Source organism: Prunus avium, chromosome 8, assembly GCF_965620075.1.
Source record: "Prunus avium chromosome 8, drPruAviu1.hap1.1, whole genome shotgun sequence".
NCBI classification, from domain to species: Eukaryota; Viridiplantae; Streptophyta; class Magnoliopsida; order Rosales; family Rosaceae; genus Prunus; species Prunus avium.
The window spans coordinates 27,473,350-27,494,259 of record NC_142291.1 but is presented as its reverse complement, the minus strand read 5'-3'; the positions used below and the strand labels follow the sequence as shown (position 1 = coordinate 27,494,259).

Genomic DNA, 20,910 nt, shown 5'->3' with positions numbered 1-20,910 from the left:
CAGGCGGGCATTGATCCTGATCGGCGATTCCTGCCGTTCGGTATGTCGTTCGGCCTCCCGCTCCAACAACCTATGGCGGCAATCGGAATAAACCTTCTTCGGCACGTGGGGCCTATTTTTTGGTGCCGGGACCACCAATTGTTTAGATGGCGCAGGCGCAGGCGTTGCCTTCGCTGCCCTCTTGCCCTTCTTCTGCCGGCGGGGGGTCTGTAGGCTTTCGGACGATCGATCTGTCGGCATGTTCTGCGTTTGCTGCTGGTTCAGCAGCAGTTGTGTTTCTTCCACTCTGGTCGAGAGGAGATTATTGTGTTCTTGCATCCTAGCCATGTCATGCCGAAGGGACACGACTTGGGCTAAAAGCTCCGCGTTTTCGGCAGATTGGATTACAGGGGGATTAGTTGCCGGTGTGTATGGGGGCGGCGCTGGGCTAACCCCGCTAGGCATGCCGAACGGCATCCCCTCCTGCGGTAGGAACGTGGCTTTTGAGTTGGTCCCCATGTGTTTTGGGATAAAGGGTCGATTTTATCGTTTCCCATAGACGGCGCCAAACTGTTGACGCCAAAAAGTGGTTCTTTGACTTAGAGGGTCAACTTAGTAATTTTATGCCTTCGGTATCCTTGATGCCTCGGTAGTCTACGCGATCTGCAATATGAGCAAACGCACGGTAAGACCTAGGGCACCGGTGTGGTACCGGCCGAAGGCTCTCCGATGCTTAAGTAAGTTCGGGAATAGAAAGTTCAACTGACAGATCAATAGGCTTATATGCCGTAAGTTCTGATTACCCCTATTTTGGGATAGTTGGCCTCCTTTTATAGGTCTTGGGAGGTGTGCATTTTGTTGAATATTTCGATGTGGGACTGTGGGCGTCGCTTGGGAGCGTGCCACGTGTCCCAGGAGAGGGCGTTGCCCTAATGGAGAGATCGGTAGGTAGAGTGCCGAGGGCGCCTCTGACCAAGCCCAGTTTTCTCTACGTGTCTTGCCCTTATCGGCTGTTTATTTTGGGTGTAAACAGTGGGTAATCCACCAAATATTTTATTAGATTACAATTATTAGCAAGGCTCTAATCAAATATTAGTCATGAAAAATTACTGTTTCGGTGTTAATCACAATAATTAGTTTTATATTTATTATATTTAAAGCAACTGTCACCAAAATATTTAAAATAATAGTGACAAGCATTGACCAACCATTCAATTGTCACCAATACCAATTAGTTAGTGACAAAAGGGTGAATATTGCCCCTTTTTTTCTGTAGTGATTTGAACAAGGAATCTTAAGTGCATGCGATCTACTAAATTAGCGCACACAACGTGTTTTTTTCTTCTTTTTGTCTAATGATCCCAAAGATGTGTTACGTAGGAATATCTTCTAATAATGGAAGAATTTTTTAAGAAGTCGGGGGTAAAAAGGTGACAAGCTAGTTGTGCTCGGTAGGCATTTTGCTATAAATATGTGGGAATCTTCTGGCAGAATTGGTACCAATTAGAGGGAGAGAAGTGTTATTTGAGAACGCAAAAATGAAGGTAGAGCAAGTCCTACACATGAATGGAGGAGTTGGAGAGACAAGCTATGCAAACAATTCCCTACATCAAGTTAGTCTCTCTCTCTCTCTCTCTCTCTCTCTCTCTCTATATATATATATATATGGACTAATATTCATGCTTCCTTCAACCTCGTTTATTTTTTTCTTCAGAGAGCAGTGATTTCAATGGTGAAGCCCATAGTTGGTGCAAGCATAGTGGAGCTGTGCTGCACTCTCTTCCCAGAGTGTTTGAAAATAGCGGACTTGGGATGCTCTCCAGGACCCAACACCCTTTCGGTGGTATCAGATATCATAGACAGCATCCACACAACTTACCAAAAACTCAACCGCCCACCTCCATCAATCCAAGTTTTCTTGAATGATCTTCCTGAAAACGATTTCAACACGGTGTTCAGGTCATTGCCAGGCTTCTATAAGAAACTTGATGAAGAACATGAGAAGAAGTTTGGGTCATGTTTTATTGCAGGAATGCCTGGTTCTTTCTATGGCAGGCTCTTCCCCAACAATTCTCTGCACTTTGTTCACTCTTCTTATGCTCTCCACTGGATCTCTGAGGTTTAAATATTTTTTTTTCTTTTTTTCTTTCCCTCCTGTCTTTTTTCCTTTTTTAATCAACTCGTGTCCTTATTATACTGTTTACTCTTAATCAATCCCTGGATCTCTGATAATTTATTAAATCGTGTCTGATAATTTATAATGCAACAACGTGTGTACGTAGGTTCCAAAAGGCTTGGTGACCAAAGAAGGAGAGGGACTTAACAAGGGGAACATATATATAGCAAAGACAAGCCCTCCAGTTGTGTTTAAGCAATACTTGGAGCAATTCAAAAGGGACTTCACAGTCTTTTTGAGGTCACGTGCAGAAGAGCTTGTCCCAGGGGGCAGTATGGTACTCACAACCACTGGCAGCATAAAGAGTCATGATCCCCTCTGCATTTGGGAATTTGTAGGACTGAAACTCAATGACATGGTTTTAGAGGTAATTAAATATTAGATTCTAGCAAGTAGGGCTGCAATATATTTCCTTTTTAGCTATTTAGAAATGTATATTTTGATGAATTATCAGGGTTTGATTGGTGAGGAAAAATTGGACGCATTCAATATGCCATTCTATACACCTACAACGAAGGAGATAGAAGAGGTGATCCAGGCTGAAGGATCATTTACTTTGCAAAACCTTCAAGTTTTCAAAAATGATTGGGACTCTTATATGAACCAAGCTAACAGTGGCCTTGATAAGAAGACGAGGGCTGCAAAACTTGCCACTGACACAAGGGCTGTGGGGGAGCCGATTCTGGCGAGCCAATTCGGAGAAGAAGTGATGGACGATTTGTTTTGTAGGTTTGAAGCAGATGTTCTTGATCACATGGAAAGGGAGAACTGCCAGTTCATTAACCTGGTTATCTCGTTGACAAAGAGCGTTGATGAGATGAATATGCAAGAAATGGGGCAACAAGATGTGTGTTCCATTTGCTTTGTACCTTTCAGGTCTTGGACTTCAGTTTATTGTTAAGAATAAATTTGTTTACATTTGGTCATCTTTGTGTGATAGAAGTTGAGGTTCCACTCCAAAACCAATTGGCAATGGGGGGAGTAGTCAAACTCCTTATAAGTCATTGCTAGATTTCTTAACTTTCCAATGTGAAACATTTCTCACCTTCACATTCTCACATTGTGCCATTCATACTTCGATTTAAAACGTGTTAAAGGAAAATGAAAGTGAAGTTCTTCGGAAAATTTTCTTTTTTAGTTTCAGTATTCGATTTGTAGAAGACCCAAAACCCTAACTAGCTATCCAAACTCAAATTTAAGACCCTTAAAAATGAAGTTCATATTCGAGATTGTTAATTAAATTTTTTTTGTTGATTAGAATCACACACATTAGAGTACCTTAAAGAGATATTTAGTCATATACCCATTCTTAGCACTAAAATTATAAATAAACCCTACACCATTTCATTTTTATAAACAAACCCAAAAAACACCCAAAAAATGATAACTCATTGTTGTTTGTGATTCTGATGGTTAGTCTGTTCACAATGTTACAAGGTACTTGACTAGTTAATTCGCCACATTATGTGTTCCAAGGAATACTTGGAGCAATTCAAAAGGGACTTCATGGTCTTTTTGAGGTCACCTGCACAAGAGCTGGTGCCTTGGGGTAAAATGGTCCTCACAACCATCGGCAGCATAAAGAGCCCTGATCCCCTCTACATAATGGAATTGGTTGGATTGAAAACCAATGACATGGTTTTAGAGGTAATGTATAATATAGATGATTAGATATTAGCTAGATGGATAATAGCAAGTAGCTAGTAACATTAAACCACATTTATGGCTGTCATTCTAGACTACATGTCGGAAATATGTTTACTACAATTAGTAGCTTTTAAGGGATAACCAGTTAATATTAATACGGCACTAATCACTTGTTTGGATTCACTCCACAATACTTTCTATTATCCGAATAGTTCCATTTCTTAAGTTATCATGGGAAGCTCATCGCACGAAAAGAAAAAATCCACTCAAATAAAAAAGTGTTCAATATCTAACTGAGACAACAAAATCAAGACACAATATTTTGAGTAAACCATAGAACGATAACAACAATAACCAAATGGCTACATGGTTTCCGATTTGGGTGAATTTTTATCAGGATGATCTTTGAGTATGGAATTCAAACATGAACAATTCGAATTATGAGATTGAATTGTATAGTGGGACAAAACAAGTGGTTAGAGACATTAACTTACTATACTATACTATAATATTCACTTCAGATAAATGCAAAAAAGTATTTTGTACCACTTTTTTAACAATATTAATGTAGAATATAATAAATTTTTCCCCGACAGGGTCTAATCCTGTGAAAAATGGTATTGAGTTACGTACAATGATCTCAGATTCGAACCCCATGGTACCTTCGTAGTGATTGTGTGCTTAGTAGAGTTGGTTTGGTTTGTAAGGCTCCTAATCTTGCTGCACGTGCGGTTCTTATGCTCTGCGTACTAGACTACACTTGTCTTCATGAAAGATAATTGTTTTCATTTTCTTTTATAATTGTTTTCATTTCTTCCATGAAGAGAATTTTGAGTGACAATTTTTTTATGGAGTAGGAGACGGGATAATGGAGCTCTGGTCAACAGAATACTTGTCACGTGGTGAACATTAAGAAGCAACCTCCTTGAAGCTTCAAGCAGTTGGTGTAAAAACCATCTTATTAATTAATTAATTCTCTTACACCATTTCAAACTTCCAAGTCAACAAGTCAATCTGCCTGTTGATTCCAGAAAAAGGACACCGTCTTCTACTCAAAGACCCTGCCTTGGTCTTTTGCTTGCAGCACAGAAATCTTCACCATCTTCAACCTCAGAATTTCCAACACATTCCCAACCAAAACCCACTTAAATAATTGAAAATTCCCATCAAACTTAATCACCATGATGTTCTCTAAGAACATGGAAATGCCTTCAGCCAAAACGGTGATCTCCACCGCAGCGTCAGTCGCCGCCGCTGCCATGTTAATCCGGTCCACGGCACGTGACTGGGTGCCCAGTGAGCTCCAACACTATGTTTCACTGAAACTCAGAAGCCTCCTCAGCTCTCTCTCTTCTCAGCTGACCCTTGTCATTGAAGAGTTCGAAGGTCTCAACCACAACCACCTTTTCAAGGCTGCCCAAGTGTATTTGAGACCCACAATCTCCCCCAACACAAAACGATTCAGAGTCACAATGCCAACCAAAGAAAACAAGATCTCTGTTTTCATGGTGAGAAATGAAGAGATCGTTGACTTTTTCAACGGAATCAAACTCAATTGGAAGTTGGTTTCCAAAGAAATCCCATCCAAGTACATAGACAATCCGGAAGGTAGAGGTCGATTCGGGGGATCTACGCTGAAATCCGAGCTCCGGTACTGGGAATTGAGCTTCAACAAGAAGCACAAGGACTTGGTCATTGGCTCTTACTTGCCATATGTATTGGAAAAGGCTAAGGAAGTTAAGGAAGAATTGAAGACCTTGAAGCTGTTCACTTTGAAGTATGATCGGATGATGGGAGGGATGGGAGGAGACGCGTGGCAATCCGTGAATTTGGATCACCCGTCCACGTTCGAGACATTGGCAATGGAAGGAGAGGCCCAGAAGATGATCATGGAGGATCTTGAGAGGTTTGTGAAGAGGAAGGAGTATTATAGGAAAGTTGGGAAGGCTTGGAAAAGAGGGTACTTGTTGTTTGGGCCTCCGGGGACCGGGAAGTCGAGCTTGATCGCTGCCATGGCTAATTACCTCAACTTTGATATCTATGACTTGGAATTGGCTGATGTGAGGAAAAACTCTGAGCTCAGGAAGTTGCTGATTGCGACCGGGAACCGGTCGATTCTTGTGGTGGAGGACATTGATTGCTCTGTTGAAATTCAGAATAGGCTTTCAGCAGCCAGGGCTACAAATCCTCGTGCTTTTTCTGCTCAAAGAACTGAGGTAATTCATTGGTCTCACAACAAAATAGTATTTTGGTATTGCATTTGCAACTTGCCGACTTTGAGAGGTTTGCAATGACATGAAATTGTCCTTGCATCACTGGACATGAAGAGAACCAACAATTAAGCTTGAGGGTTTGAGCAAAATTGTGGTTGTTTTGGTTGCATTTGATCCGAAAATAATAAAACTTGATCAAGATCATATGTTTTCTATATTTTCTTTTAGGTGACTCTGTCAGGATTGCTCAACTTCGTAGATGGACTGTGGTCAAGCTGTGGGGATGAGCGGATCATAGTGTTCACTACCAATCACAAAGACCGGCTTGACCCGGCTTTGCTGCGGCCGGGTCGAATGGATGTGCACATCCACATGTCGTTTTGCAGCCCATGTGCGTTCAAAACGTTGGCCTCCAATTACCTTGGAATTACAGAGCACACACTTTTCTTTGACATAGAGCAGTTGATAGCCACCATGAAAGTGACCCCTGCAGAAGTAGGAGAGCAGTTGCTGAAGAATGAGGATCCTGAATGTGCGCTGAAAGACCTAATTGGGTTCCTAGAGAGAAAGAAGAGTGCAACTGAGGAAGCTGCAAGTGAAGCAGAAGATGGAGAACCAAAAACTGTTGAGTAGGAAGATCACAGCAACTGTGGCTATAAGGAAAAAGGCAAGGATTATAGACCAGGGTAACTGTAACCAGGCAAGAATAAATTAGCTGTCCTCCGGAGAAATTTAAATGAGAATAGCACGAGATGATTATTTTGGAGTGCCAATAATTATATAGAGTTAGAATTGGACTAAGAAAAATGCGAATCAGCAAAAAGGTTTTTTCTTCTGGTGACAAATAAAATTGTCATCAGATCACACGCAGGATACAAAATTTGAAACTGCAAACATGTTCAATTCGATTGAGGTAATTTATGTTACCAATAGTTTTTTAAGGCCTTATTGGAACGAGCCCTACTTTCTTTTGATTTGTTTTGTATAACAGGTGGCACCAAATACAATGGATAGATTTACTCAAGAATATTGAGTCTATTCAAGGCACATTTATTTCTGAACAAACATATAAGTGGAGAATTCTTAGTTGTGAATCCGAAGGTCTACAAAACCTATATTTGGACAATTTTTCTGTGCAGTCCTAATAGTTCAATTTTATCAATGTCAATGGCATCCATCCTATACCAAGCACATCACAAGCTCGGACAACGGCAGCGGCAGCGGCGAAGCCAAAATAAAACTGGTCTTTCAAAAACAAAACAAGCGAAAACTTGATGAAAAAAAATCCACCAAATATACAACACCAAAAGAAGTAACGTGATCCAACTCCATTTTCTTATAACAGTACACCATAGTATTTGTAGTAATTAAGAAAATAAAGTGATGCGTTCGTATCAACCGCAAAGTGACAAAGCAAGCTCAAAAAAGCTGGGAAGCCAAAAATACAAAGTATCCTAAATCACCTTGGAACCACCATGTGTATTGTGGAACTAAAGGATTCCAAATTACTACAAATGCAAAGCTTCAACTATATCCAACCTAGCATTTATTCATCTGTATTGAAACTCTACATCACCATGAACCTTCAGATCCCGCCCCTGAAACATGATATATAAAGGTTTCAGTCTCACAGAATGTTTAATTTGAGGATTAGGTAATTAAATTGTACACTAAAATCTGGTTCAAACTTGCAGAACTGTCCTTCACAAAAAGCCCGAAAGCAAAGTGGGTCCAAAAGGGGTAGCAAGTCCAAAGTCAAACAGGCCCAAAGAAAAAACAAGACCAAGAACCCACCAGCCAGAGAACTGGGGAGCTTCTATAATGAGGGTTTATAGTGAGGAGGCTATTTGAGGAGGCCCATCTCACCCCCCCATGTACTTTGTTTTTAGTTGTTGATGGTGAGATTTCACCTCCTCAAATAACCTCCTCACTCAACCTCCTCATTCTAGCCTCTCCAAGAGAACTGATGAGGCTATAATGAGGGATTATAATGACCCATTTCACCCTCAATCAAAACAGTACACAGGCCAGTTCCCCAATCCACCCTTATTAGACCCATCCAACTAAAGCCAGATAAGGCTAGACAAAAAAGCAAAACGCCGAACGAGTGAAAAAAAAAACATCATCCCAATCAGATGGGAGCAGCTGCTTCGGCAAAACTCCACAAGGGCGAGAGCAGTACCGATGACTCAACAAAAGAGAGAACAGAGCACATAAAACGACTCTCATTTATTTCCCTGAAGCAGGACAAGCCTTTCTTAAGATTTACAGAATTATCTAATTAGCACTCTTTCTATCACTCATGTTATGAAGAGGGCTACCCTTTTTCATTTCGTTCCTAATTTTTGGTTTGTTTATGAAACTAGAAGCTTTTCTTATAAAATTCTAAATCAAATATTCTCGGTCGACAGATCATAAGGTACACAACTCCTGCGTTTTCACACCCCAATAATGTACACCATGAATTCTTTAATACAACAATAACTATACAGATAATCACGGAATCTGCTAACCAACTTGATGGGCAGAGATGCATATGTAAACTCTACAGCCCAAGGAAATCTCAACCGCATGCTATGCAAACTAATTTAAAATCGTAAAGTAACAATTTGAGGCATAAGCAGGGTTAGACTCGTCAGCAGAAACAAAATAGAAAATGTAAAATCATGTACTTGCCTCGAAACTAACAGCAGCTTCGCCTAGAAATAAAGATAAGTCTCTGAGCTCTCTACTGAAAATTTGAGAGAGCCCTATACGGCCATTTTCATTTCTATCTTCTGATGAGGATCATAACCTATCAGTTCGAAATCAGCCGCTACAAAAGAATCTATATTCTTTTTCTCGGGATTGATCTTCAAAATCTGCATTAAAATAGAGGTAAGCAGTTGTAACTGGTCAGTGCATATAACAGGTAGAAATGAGAGAGGAAGGGGAGAAATGAGTACACTTTCAAAACCAAAAACAAGATCATTTATGTAACATCATAAAACTTACTGGAAAAGGCTTGGGCAATTTCTCAAGCTGCTCCTGCAAAGGCCTGATGTGAGTGCGGTAAACATGAGCATCCCCTAAAACATGAATGAAATCACCTGGAACAAGATCTGCACAAGATAAAAGTCTATTAAAGACAGACTCTAAAAACGCAACATTAAGGTTCTTAAATCCATTAGATAGCCAATGACACAAAGGTCCCAGCTAAAATGATCTATCCAATAACTGATAAAACTATCTTTAGAATGCATACCACAAACATGAGCAATCATGCATGTCAGAAGAGCATATGATGCAATATTAAATGGCACACCCAGGCCAATGTCAGCAGAACGCTGATACATTTGACATGACAACTCTCCATTGGCTACGTAGAACTGCAAAGAGAAATATAAGGATGTAGTAAAACAAAAGACATATGATAAAGAAACAAAAGATGTACCATCTCAAGACAAACCTGAGCAAACATGTGGCAAGGTGGGAGTGCCATCAATTTGAGATCAGAAGGATTCCAGGCCGAGAGTATAATCCGCCGATCATCTGGATTAATTTTAATCTTGTCAATAACATCTAACAACTGATCAAATCCTTGGCCAGTGTAGTCAGCATTCATGTCAGTATACCTGTAATATGGAAGAGAAATAGGTGAATCCGAAGCTAGACTTTTTTAGATAAAAGTAAAAATCTAGACGCTGAACTTAAACTGAAGTACACTAACCTAGCACCAAAGTGTCGCCACTGGAACCCATATACTGGTCCCAAGTCACCCTCTTCCTTGTCAGTTAAACCAACACTGAAGTGGATACAAAAATCACTTAGAACAGCATGAAACCTGGAACTCATCACACATTTGGGAAGTCTAATACTTGCCTGTCAAGGTAGTCTCTAGAAGCATTTCCATCCCATATGTGAATGCCTTTCTCCTGAAGGACCTGCCAACAAATCAAATATAAGCACAAAATAGAAGAACCTACTTCTTGTCATAAACTTCTCTTTCAGAAACAGGAAATCAGTGGCGTTTATGTCTTTTACAAGCCAGCAAGGTAAGTATGGTCTCATACTCATGGAAAGTTAAAATATAAATAGAACTCATAAAGTGAAAATGAGAACATATTTTTAAATGTAAGAAACTTCCAAAATGGTCCCTTTCAACTGCTCTTACTTCACAAAATTATACACATTTTCAAAGCAATGGTCCTACTGAAAACATCAGAACAAGTCATCACTTTTTATCAATGTACTGTGGAGAAAACAGAAACACAAATTTCAAATGCTTAACTTTGGATAAACAAATCAACTTTTCAACAAGCGGAAACTCAACTTGTTCAACTGTAGTCCCGTTGTGATGTAAAGATTATGAAACAAGGAAAGCATACATATGAGTTAAAACGTTCATCGAAATTGTAATACCTTGGCATTTGTTGAACCACTGATGAACCACAGAAGTTCTTCAACAACCCCTCGCCAAAATACTTTCTATTGGACCAAATGACCACAATGTATGTCAGTTTATGTACTGAAATGGATTTATAAAAAATAATAATAATAAATAATAAATAAAAACTCAAGTCTCTAACAATTGAACCTCTTGCCAAGAGAGAAAATTGGTATACCTATCAAAATTAAGAAAGATAAAAGCAACACATATGTAAAAGAACAAATCTGAGCATACGCATACCTTGGTTGTCAGAAGAGGAAAAGTTCTGCGCAGATTGAACCGCATCTGTGGAGATACGAAGAAAATTAGCAAACATCACTTATCCGCTTTTAATCAAGAGAATGCTAAATGAAACATAACAGTAATTTCTCAAAAACTTAGCTTGAGATTACCTGGCAACCAAATTTTGATAAAGTACCAGTCCCTGTCCTATCATCCTTAGAAGTGCCATCTGAGAGGATTTCTCGAACCAGACTTAGATAAATGTGCTCTTCATGTTTTTCAAAAATCATCTTGGGCAGCAAAGAGAAATTCTTTACCTCACACTTAACGGAATCTGACTTACTACTAGAGATCAGATCATTGTTTTGACAAAGGGATTCAACTGCAGAACTCCTTACACGAACATAAGTTGTGAAGGAATGGCGAATGCTATTTTCCACCTTGGGAAAGGATGAATACCACGGCTGAAATACAGAGGAATCAATTGCAGGGATAAAAGTGTCACATTCAATGTTTGTCTCTATTTCTGTAATGTGAATGGCATCACAGCCAGGCGCATTGAGAGCTTCCCTGGATACAGAAATGTTAATAAAAGAAATAAAGAAAAACACAGTTAGCAATATAGAACCAAACAACAAAGTCACACCTTAGTATCTGGCCACCCCCTATGATAAAGACTTTGTCAATTGACAGACAATAAGGAGAAGCAGCTAACAATTCCAAAGCAGATGCCATGCTTCCACATATCACAACATTCTCTGCAGTAGCAATATCAAAACTCCCAGAACGAGTCAGAACAACATTAAGGCGACCAGGTAGAGGTCGATGCTCAGGGGGAATGCTCTCCCATGTTTTTCTACCCATAACAACCGCATTTTTTTTTCCGGGATCTGATGTGGTCACAGTGACTTCTTTAAAGAACTTGAGATCAGAGGGCAATCTCCAAGGTAGTTTCCCATCCTTTCCAATACCCATTTCTCGGGTCGCAGCCACAACAACTTGGTAAGTCCTTTGTGGATTAGGCTGGGTGTTACCATTGCCATTGGCGCTCACCAACAACTCACCAGCCATAGTAGAACCCATAGACTGAAACAAACTCAAAGATAACAGCCTAAAACGAGGACCGCACAGCCAATTTTTGTGGAAGTGCGGTAAACCCTACAATGTAACATAAATATGTTATAAATCAACAAAGAAAACAAAGGATTAAAGAGCAGATACGAGCATATAATCTATGAATGAGAAACAAAACAGCAAAAGAGATCAGCGAAAGTGCATAAGATAAGATCAATGAATACATCGTAAGTTATCATCTAGTTTCAAACAATTGGGGCATGTAAAGGGAAACCCACCAAATTCAACTAACTATTTAGCTATAAATTATTAGAAGCCACAAACTGAGATATGGGTTGCTAGTAAAACAGATACCACCATTATTGCCGACCTAGACATCAATCTGTGCAAGACACTCAGTTTATAAGATTATCTTGAGTAACATACAGTATGAAGCTCAAGTCCAGTGTCAAAATCTGTGCTTTAAAAAAGAAAAAATCAATAACAAGTAATGATTGATAGTAAAATTTGCACGCAATTTAAAAAATAATTAGAGCAAAATTCTAATCAGACCCAGTAAAATTTTAGTCCAAGAATTACATAAATGCAATGATTTTCAAATAGTTACAAATCCTGATGATGAGAAAATTGGGAAAAAGAAGTTAACCAGCACCAATCTACCAGAAATGAAGCATAAAGTAATAGATCCTCCCCAAAAACACAATTACAATAAAATAAATAAATAATAAGACAAGTAAAAAAACAATTGAAAAGAGAAGGTTGAAATGGGAGAAGCAACTGACCGATCTCAAACCGAAGAGCGAAATCTTGAGTTGTGGGAGCCAAGAGTGGCAGAAAGATGGAGAAAATTTGAGTGAGAATTAGGGTTTTGCGAGCGAAGCAGTGAGAGCGAAATGGAGAGAGTAAGAAAACACAAGGAGCGAAGGGCTGAAACCGCTTTCTTCGCTTTCAATCCTTTTTCTCTTCTTCTCTCCCTCTGAGAAGAGGAAAAAAATAAGAGAGAAAATATAAAAAGGTGGGGAAGAGAGAGAGAGAGAAAGAGAAAAATAAAATAAAATAATTCCAACACAGCGGCTGGCTGACATGTACACGAAGAAATCCAAAAGCACAGTTGACGCGGAGTTCCGCCAAGGTCTGAGTGGTTGAGGTGGGTGTGCGTACTCAAATGCCCCTGCTTTTCTACATTTTTGCTCACATTGCATTGCACCAACTTTTCATTTATATATAATTTTTATTAAGGAAAATTTAAGGAACCAAAGCCTTTGAGATTAGCCTAAGCACTGATAAAGGTCCACAAAAGGATTAGAATTACGATAGGTTAAGGGGTACGTATGATCACTTCTAATGTATGAAATAGAAACATTTCATTCAACCAATAGGAGGGCAAGTGTTAGACGGACTATAAAATCAGATAGTTTATGTTCGAATTCTTAGCAGTACAAGAATACTTAAACATTAGTTTATCACGCCATGTGCAAACTAGTTGCTTGTATTTTAGGTTTATCTTAAGTATCATGTTTATTGGATAGTGGTCAGCGATCATGATAGAGTTTTCCTTGGTACTCAAAAGAAATTTTGGTTATTTGAAAACTTTCACTTGTTAGTTTGGCGTGTCATGGTAGTTTGTTTTTATATTGGAGAGAATCAAACCCTTTATTTATCAAAATCATAACATGGTATCCCATACTTCATCACCACTTGGACTAACTCGAAGGATTTCATGTTGATTCTTATTTAATTTTTTTGTCTAAACTCACATTATGATAACCTAAATGTCAAATTATTAGACAAGAGAGTGTTAAATTTAATAAGCTTGTATCTCATTTCTTTAAATTATTGGTTTAATAATGTAATGAAATTTCATCTTTGATAGGCAAAACGTGACACTTGAAAATGGTTATAGGAGATTGATACTTTTCAAACATATGTATGTCATTTTTATATTGAAACCCAATTTTCACCAAATATTGTCTTAATATGCTACTTTGCTCTTTCTTCGTGTATTGCACTTTTCTTGTTTATTCTAATTGGTTTCTTTAGGGTTGCATTAGACACCACTTAGACATAAACACCCTAAATAGATTGTTTGTTAACGCGGCTAGGACTAGGAGAGCTTCTTTGACCTTTTGTATGAAAGATTTAGGACCAAAGGTCGACCAAAACAAACATGAAAATTTTATGAGAAAAAAATATGCATTTCTAATTATGTAGCTCAATGACCCAATTAAGTTATAATGAGATGTGAAAAAATGTTGATTCGTTTTTTAGTAGTTCGTTTTGACAATCGTTCATGCACGCGTGAGTGACTGTCAACCGTTGATGTATGTAAAATCTGTATATATAACAATTATTCCTTCTTGTAATAACTAAATAGTTCCCATTTTGAACTAGCATTTTCATCTCTTCTACCCCATGGACGCCACAGAAGGGCAAAACCCGCTTCAGATTGAGCATAATGATGAACAAATTCTCATGATCATGACCGACAAAAAAATGAAAAGCAAAGTCCTTTTACAGAGAAAAGGGTACTCTGGTTATTATATGCAAAAGCTGAGGGTAATTAGGAGATTCCACGATTAACCAATAAACATAAGCACCATCTCGATACTAACGGCCCAACGCACATCCAAAGCCGTGTGCTCCGTACGGCTGGAAGGCGGGAAATCTATAACAGCCTCTAGGATCATGACACATGTCCACCTCACATTTGCATAGTACATCACAGCCGTCCACTTGGCATCTAATCCAAATGTCCTGTCAGCGTCCTATAGCTTTTAGGGTAATTAATCATAATTAGTTGTTACTTGGACATCTCAATTACTTCTCGTGCTATATTTTTTAGTTTTAATATTTTTGGATAATAATAAAATAATAAACAAGATGGCAAATTGTCTATGTTGCATGCATACAATTATTTTTTTTATTGAGATATGATTTTCTTTGCTGAATTTTATATTGCACTTGGAAAAATGACCTAGTTTGGTCCGAAAACACAAGAATCTGACCTTTTCTTTTTGGAAGATTTGCATAGGCATGGATTTATTTATTTGTTCAATCTATGGCATTCATTGGATGACTTTGGATTGAAAGAAGATAAAATTAGTCCTTTTTTTTTTTTTTTTTTAAAGGTAGACGAGGGTGAGACTGAAACTCAAAGAATGCGTGATGGAGTAAGTGTTTTACTACTTGAGCTTCTTTTTTTTTTAATGAAAGAAAACGTAAAACGTAAAACTCTCTAATAAATAAATAAAACATATGAAAGAAATTGTTACGTAGAAAAAGAATTACTTAATTTCAGAATTTTCGAAATGTTTTTGCGTACATATGCTTTCTTATGTCGATTTTAACCTTCTACATTTCATGGAAAAAAAAAAGTAGTTGTTAAAATTGAACCCTATTCAAGCCCTTTCACTACTTTGGAAGTGATCCATTCATTGGAATATGCTTGCTCCATAATTGAAAAGAAGGGAGGAGGGTGTGTGTGTGTGTTATCTATCAAGAACCTTACCTGATTAAAGTCTGCAATTGCGGAAGTAGTGACTCATTAGAGTCAACAATTGCGGAATTAAAGAGTTTAAATGATTCTCATAGAATATTGCAAAAGAGAACAATTGCTCTAACTCCACCCAAATACATTGGAGGGAACCACATACTTCTTGGTGGGAATATTGCCGTGTCTAAAACTTCACATGAAGAAAGAAAAAGCTCAAAAAAAGCTTGCTCTATATAAAAAAGAAACTTGGAACTCAATGAAGTTTTAATTTTATGATATGACCGTAATAGTTGTTGGTGTAGTTTTTGTCTGTTTTAGTTTTGTCTTTTGTGCTAATTTATCTACTTAAATTTGTTGTTTTGATAAAGTAAAACGAATCTCATTCCATATATCCATATCCATAAACAATCGCACACGCACTTGAAGTTTTGTGTTGAATTCTCCTTCTTCTAATATCATTTGTATTATAGAAAACAAAAGGAAAAACGTCACCCAATTGGCAGAGTTTTGACTCGGCCTGCAGTGGTTGTGTTGTGTTGCATTTCTTTCAAGGAGGGGGGGGGGGAAAGGTGAGATTACCAGTGGAGTATACCTCAATTGGTTCAGATCTTCCACCTTCATCCATGTAGGCGAAGGTTCGAAACTCAAGCACCCAATGAATATTTGTGTAAACCCCGCCTCCAATTGCTTGCACTTTAAAAAAAAAATTGGATTATCTTTGATCAAATCCATTTCCCATCATAGATTGGAATATAAATCTATCTGATAACACTAGTAATGATGTAAGTTTTCTACATCCTGATGTGTAAAAGCGCATAATTGTTGACAACTCACAAGATGACATGCCGGAAAAGTCTGAAATACCCCTGAAAAGGAGGTCGTGCGACACAAGAAGATGATATGCTTGGAGCTTCCTGGACCATCAAACTCATTGGTATGAGCTGCAAATATCTCCATATGCAACATGGTTCTGCAACTGGAAATGCCATAAATTTTGTTTCGAGTGAACAAACAAAATACGGTGGTACAACTTATATTAAAGAGCTAACTTCATATCCAAATACAAAGGTTCCAATGTTACAACAAACATAAGAAAAATTATGGCCTCTTTAACTGGCTCTAACTAATCAAGGTCACGCAATCAAAGACCGTCAAAGAATCGCATATGATCCTCAAATGTCTCTGCATGTCGGATCTTGGCCACTGATCCATCTTCTTCAACCTGAAAACATTGTGAAAACAATGAGAAATAAGTTCCTGGAAAGAGCATAGATGTTGGTGTCAGGGTGTAGGGATAGTTGGCAATCACAATTTCATACCCAATATTCTGGAGGTCGCATTTTAAGATTGTAAGTTGAAGCCATGCTCATGCAGTAAGCGCCTGCATCATGAACAACCAGACCAGCTCCCTGAAATGGGAAAATCTAGTTCAGAAATCAAGCACCAAAATCCATAAAGAAGGAAACCTCCAGAACAGATTTGAGAAGATCATTAACATTTGCTATAATAGATTATAGCTGTGACCCTCCCATAACAAGTTTACACATTACCTTGGGTGGAGTTGGAAGTTCTCTATCCTTCCCTAAGAAATCTGCAGACTCACAAACAGGGCCAACCACATCAAAAGTAGAAATCTCAGCACCAGGTGGAGCAGGAGAAACCAGCTCTATATGCTGCAATCAAATGCCCACAAGTCAATGAGATCCAAACCAAAAACAAGAGGGCAATTCCTAGAGAAATGAAACAAAGCTGATGAACATTTTTCTTTGGAAAAAATTATAACAGTTTTTATAGCAAAGTGAAAAAAGGGAGACAGATCAAATCTTAGTGATAAAAGAATTATTTACATGCATACCACAGACACAATAAGATCCAAGAGTCTACATCACGGATTACTTTTATTTTCTCTCACAAGGGAAAAAAATTTGAATGTCTGTCATCTCCAGTTAACATTAATGAATTTCACATCAAAAGCAGACTAGCAGTTGACTGAACTTGAAAACTTACTTGATAAGCATCATACAGACTTGGGCGAATGAGTTCAGCCATGCTTCCATCGATCACGATAAAGTTTTTGGTGCCATTTGTTTTGACACCTGTTACTCGATTGACCAAGCAGCAAGAATTTGCAATAAGTGATCTCCCAGGTTCAATGATAAGATTTAGACCCTGTGACTGGACCACGTCGCGAACCTACACCCTCAACATCAATGTCGATAAAAGTTTAGTGAAATGTTACAGCAACCAAAAGATAGAAAAACTGTTAGTTTATTTCATTACAATTCCCACAAACATAACTGTTGAAAAAGGTTCAGTGAAATGTTATATCAATCAAAGATAGCAAAAACTGTTAGTTTGCTTCATTGCAATTCCCACAAGAAAGTAAAGGCCTCAACTACTCAATCCTAGGAAAATCTGAAAGAAATTCTAAAAGGTTCAAAAAACAAAAAAAAAAGTACTAGACCTGGTACATTGGTATGAACATTGATGATTTTGTACAAAATTAAAAAGAACAGTTTGGTATGGAGACCCAATCCCTTATAGCACTTATATAATCTCCATAAACCAAATCCAAACATCCCAAAGACAGAACAAAGTTAGTAGGTTTCAAGGAGCACTGTATCATGCATGTGCTACTACAGGGCTACTAACTTCCTTTTCTATAATACTAAATTAATGTGTTATCAAATCACTCAAGCACACATGAATTACATAGTTAAGCAGGAAACAAGATTCAAAAGAGATCATACTCACAGTGTCAATAAGATCTCTGGGCGTCGGAAGTACAGCACCAGCATGATAGTAATCTATCCCAAGTCCCCCACCAATATTTAAGTAATCAACTTCAAAACCTTGAGACCGGATTTCATCAATGTACTTAACCATAAGAACAGCAGCATCCCGAAATATATCCACCTGGTAAGAGAGAGAGAGAGAGGGAGAGAGAAAGAAAGAAAGACAGAGACAGACTTAGATTTTGTGACAAGAGAAGTTGGTGTACATCTGTCATAACAATAAGGACAAGAAATGAACATATACTAGCAGAAAACGAAGACAAGAAGAGTCATAAGTGAACAACACTGAACAGAACAAGAAGAAAATAATGGCCGATAATAATGTCTTCCAACCAAGACTTACCAGCTGAATTTATAATAGACAAAATGGCAAGTTATACACTGAGACACAATTATAACTTGTGTAAAGGTTCCTGTTTTAAAACTGTGTGAACTCTTTATTAAGAATAACCCGTTGATAATGGTTTTTCTTAAAGTGTTCAGAATGACCTCATACAAGCACGGATATGAAAGGATATTACAAGTAAACATAATAATATAGAGGGATATGAACACCAAGTAATCAGCACACCTTGGTAATAGTGGATCCAAGATGACAATGGGCGCCAACAAGTTTTAGCTCATTTGGATGTGCCTTCACAGCATCCAAAAACCATTGCAGCTTCTCATTTCTAATACCGAATTTGGAGTTCTTGTTCCCAGTGGCAACATATGGATGAACCTAAGAAATTAACACAAATATTAAAACAATATACAAATGGCTTAAGATCAATGTAACAGTCAAGCGCTTCAGTATGGATAACTTTCCAATAATATTCCAACAACTGCCTGAACTTGCTATTGGAGCTGGAGAAACTGGTGGGGTAGGGTGGTCTGGGCAGTATATATGAGGCATGGTAGTGTCCCATGCCAAAGATCTGTCTACATTTTTACAATAAGAAATAAAAAGGGCACCAAGTTCACAAAAGTACAACTATCTGAACCTAAATACATGTGGTGCACATGTCCTAATATTTTTAGATTTTTCGCAACGGATGTCCCATGTCCAGGCAGTACCCTGGTAGTTGGCAAACTCTCCAGCTTCAGAACTGAGCAATAGAGTGCTGGAATATGGGGAAAATCGAATATGCCATAATGGTTGTGGCATCATTGTGAAAATATGCACTCATGGCAACAACACTGTTTATTAGCTATGTAGTTAAGAACTTAAGCTAAAAATCTTGTTCTATAAAGTTAACATGATAAAGCAATAATGCAACGGTATTAGTTATATTTTAATTTCTTTGAAGTGGTTATTCTAATTGTTATCAGCTTCCTGATTAATTTAATTACTCAAAAAGTATTGATACCATGAATCATATTACGCATCAAGCACATTCCAAAACTTGAAAATATTCAGGCAAGTATGATTCTAGAGTTAAGACGCATTGAGAACCTTCCTATCATAGACTTTTAGCTTACGCATCACAATGACCAACTAATGGTTTTCAGTTAAAGATTCTATTTCCTAAGTTTTCTAAAGACCAGACTAAACATCTCATATGTCTAACATCTGCACTTCCCTGATTCATGAATATCATCATCATTACCTGAGGGTCTACGTCTGGATTAATCCGAAGTAGAACATTGACCCTCTTTCCAGCAATTCTTGCAGCAGCAACAATATTTTCCAAGTCAAACTCGCTATCAACATTGATAAAAACACCTTCTTGGGCAGCCAAAACCAAGTCCTCCAACAACTTTCCATTCCCATTAAAAATGCACCTGTTCAAACAATTGTACAAGCACGTTTTCAAAACACATTTAGCCCAAACACACAATTATTCATACACAGGTAAACATATCACAAAGCAAGCCATAATTTAGATGACAGATTGAAATCCCATTGATGCCATTGATACTAAAAATAATGTAACACAAATAAACCTTTTATTCACACACAAAAATTGAAACAAATGATGGGTATGTAGAATCTTACTTAGTGGGATCAAACCCAGCTCGAAGGGCCAACCTGAGCTCATTCCCACTAACCAGAACAGCACCACAACCCAACTGTCTCAGATGCTCCAATATCTTGTAATTGTTGTTGGCTTTAATCGCATACCCAATAACAGAACTCAACCCCTCCAATGCCTCCTTATAGGCCTCGACGTTTCTAGTGATCTGTGGCTTGCTGTAGAGGTAGAAAGGCCGCCTCTCAACCGAATCGATGACTTCCTGTACCTTGAGGCCCTCACAATAGAGAAACCCATCTGAGGATTTGGAGAAGCAGTGCTTAAAGGGGGTCGTTTGAGGGTCTTGGGTGAGGGATTTTGATGGGTTTTGGGAGACGACGGCTCTGAGAACCAGGGGTTTAAGGGAGGCGGGTCTGAGGGGTAGAATGGGGTTTTGGGAAAATGGGTTTCGGGTTAAAGGGTGCTTTAGGGGTTTGGAGAAGGATGATGATGAGGTTTGGTAAGGGAGCTGCGTAGCCGCCATTGAGAAACGAAGAGGAAGAAGAGTGAGTGTGTGTGTGAGACTGAGAACTGCTTTAAACTGAAAAAGGCACTACACAAAAGGGCAACATGCTCTGAACTTTTTAGTAATTTCAGCAAAATATTAGGAGCACGTTGAACAGAAACATTACAGCTCATCAAATTTATTTCATTAAAATTGAAAAGGATACTAAAAAAGACATTTATTCTCTATCTAAATCACATTTTGACACATATGCAACTATAATTCATCACGATTCACAACACAAACAATAACCTAAAGAGAACATTTTACACGCCTATCAAACTGTCATTGGCAAAAAAAACAAGAATTCTTACTTAAACAGAAAGAATGCAGTATTTTCGAATTGGAGAACCTAACAAAAAAATGTATTATATTTGAAATAG

The 20,910-nt window shown here is 38.2% G+C and overlaps 4 protein-coding genes across 5 annotated transcripts; 2 read left to right on the top strand and 2 right to left on the bottom strand.

The window, feature by feature from the left end:
• The first annotated feature begins 1,493 nt into the window (after positions 1–1,493).
• Positions 1,494–3,056, top strand: LOC110768543 (S-adenosyl-methionine 4-1-methyl-2-pyrrolidinyl-3-oxobutanic acid methyltransferase-like). Its single transcript, XM_021972308.2, has 4 exons — positions 1,494–1,592; positions 1,694–2,098; positions 2,262–2,522; positions 2,610–3,056. Exons 1-4 carry the CDS (start codon positions 1,518–1,520, stop codon positions 3,054–3,056), a joined length of 1,188 nt encoding a protein of 395 aa, XP_021828000.2. The 5' UTR covers positions 1,494–1,517.
• A 1,698-nt stretch (positions 3,057–4,754) lies between these two features.
• LOC110768491 (AAA-ATPase At3g50940-like) lies at positions 4,755–6,791 on the top strand. Its single transcript, XM_021972237.2, has 2 exons — positions 4,755–6,018; positions 6,244–6,791. Exons 1-2 carry the CDS (start codon positions 4,984–4,986, stop codon positions 6,646–6,648), a joined length of 1,440 nt encoding a protein of 479 aa, XP_021827929.1. The 5' UTR covers positions 4,755–4,983; the 3' UTR covers positions 6,649–6,791.
• Positions 6,792–7,311: 520 nt separating this feature from the next.
• Positions 7,312–12,768, bottom strand: LOC110768489 (bifunctional dihydrofolate reductase-thymidylate synthase). Of its 2 annotated transcripts, XM_021972236.2 has the most exons (12): positions 12,523–12,765; positions 11,313–11,824; positions 10,837–11,236; positions 10,685–10,729; positions 10,417–10,482; positions 9,877–9,938; positions 9,725–9,799; positions 9,464–9,629; positions 9,260–9,383; positions 9,010–9,116; positions 8,692–8,876; positions 7,312–7,613 (listed from the first exon to the last, which is right to left on the bottom strand). In XM_021972236.2, the coding sequence occupies exons 2-11, from the start codon at positions 11,747–11,749 to the stop codon at positions 8,766–8,768; spliced, it is 1,593 nt and encodes a 530-aa protein (XP_021827928.1). In that variant the 5' UTR covers positions 11,750–11,824; positions 12,523–12,765; the 3' UTR covers positions 7,312–7,613; positions 8,692–8,765. The 2 variants fall into 2 exon arrangements, with proteins under 2 accessions (XP_021827928.1, XP_088101456.1); XM_088245330.1 differs by lacking the exons at positions 7,312–7,613; positions 9,260–9,383 and having other exon boundaries at positions 8,716–8,876; positions 12,523–12,768.
• Positions 12,769–16,237: 3,469 nt separating this feature from the next.
• On the bottom strand, positions 16,238–20,571 carry LOC110768524 (diaminopimelate decarboxylase 1, chloroplastic). The gene is made up of 8 exons (XM_021972278.2): positions 20,007–20,571; positions 19,618–19,792; positions 18,600–18,749; positions 17,988–18,149; positions 17,241–17,426; positions 16,784–16,906; positions 16,553–16,642; positions 16,238–16,455 (listed from the first exon to the last, which is right to left on the bottom strand). Exons 1-8 carry the CDS (start codon positions 20,504–20,506, stop codon positions 16,375–16,377), a joined length of 1,467 nt encoding a protein of 488 aa, XP_021827970.1. The 5' UTR covers positions 20,507–20,571; the 3' UTR covers positions 16,238–16,374.
• Between the last annotated feature and the right edge of the window lie 339 nt (positions 20,572–20,910).

Bases quoted from the DNA above. Each gene is read 5' to 3' on its own strand.
- LOC110768524 (XM_021972278.2), bottom strand. From the start codon at position 20,506: ATGGCGGCTACGCAGCTCCCTTACCAAACCTCATCATCATCCTTCTCC. The intron at 17,427-17,987 runs GTGAGTATGATC...TTGAGGGTGTAG, and splicing joins CCAGAGATCTTATTGACACT to GTTCGCGACGTGGTCCAGTC. The intron at 16,456-16,552 runs GTATGAAATTGT...CAATGTTTTCAG, and splicing joins TGCGACCTCCAGAATATTGG to GTTGAAGAAGATGGATCAGT.
- LOC110768491 (XM_021972237.2), top strand. From the start codon at position 4,984: ATGATGTTCTCTAAGAACATGGAAATGCCTTCAGCCAAAACGGTGATC. The intron at 6,019-6,243 runs GTAATTCATTGG...ATTTTCTTTTAG, and splicing joins TTTCTGCTCAAAGAACTGAG to GTGACTCTGTCAGGATTGCT.
- LOC110768543 (XM_021972308.2), top strand. From the start codon at position 1,518: ATGAAGGTAGAGCAAGTCCTACACATGAATGGAGGAGTTGGAGAGACA. The intron at 1,593-1,693 runs GTTAGTCTCTCT...TTTTTTCTTCAG, and splicing joins CAAACAATTCCCTACATCAA to AGAGCAGTGATTTCAATGGT. The intron at 2,523-2,609 runs GTAATTAAATAT...ATGAATTATCAG, and splicing joins TCAATGACATGGTTTTAGAG to GGTTTGATTGGTGAGGAAAA.
- LOC110768489 (XM_021972236.2), bottom strand. From the start codon at position 11,749: ATGGGTTCTACTATGGCTGGTGAGTTGTTGGTGAGCGCCAATGGCAAT. The intron at 10,483-10,684 runs GTATGCGTATGC...TTGGTCCAATAG, and splicing joins TTCCTCTTCTGACAACCAAG to AAAGTATTTTGGCGAGGGGT. The intron at 9,939-10,416 runs GTATTACAATTT...ATTTGTTGGCAG, and splicing joins GTGGTTCAACAAATGCCAAG to GTCCTTCAGGAGAAAGGCAT.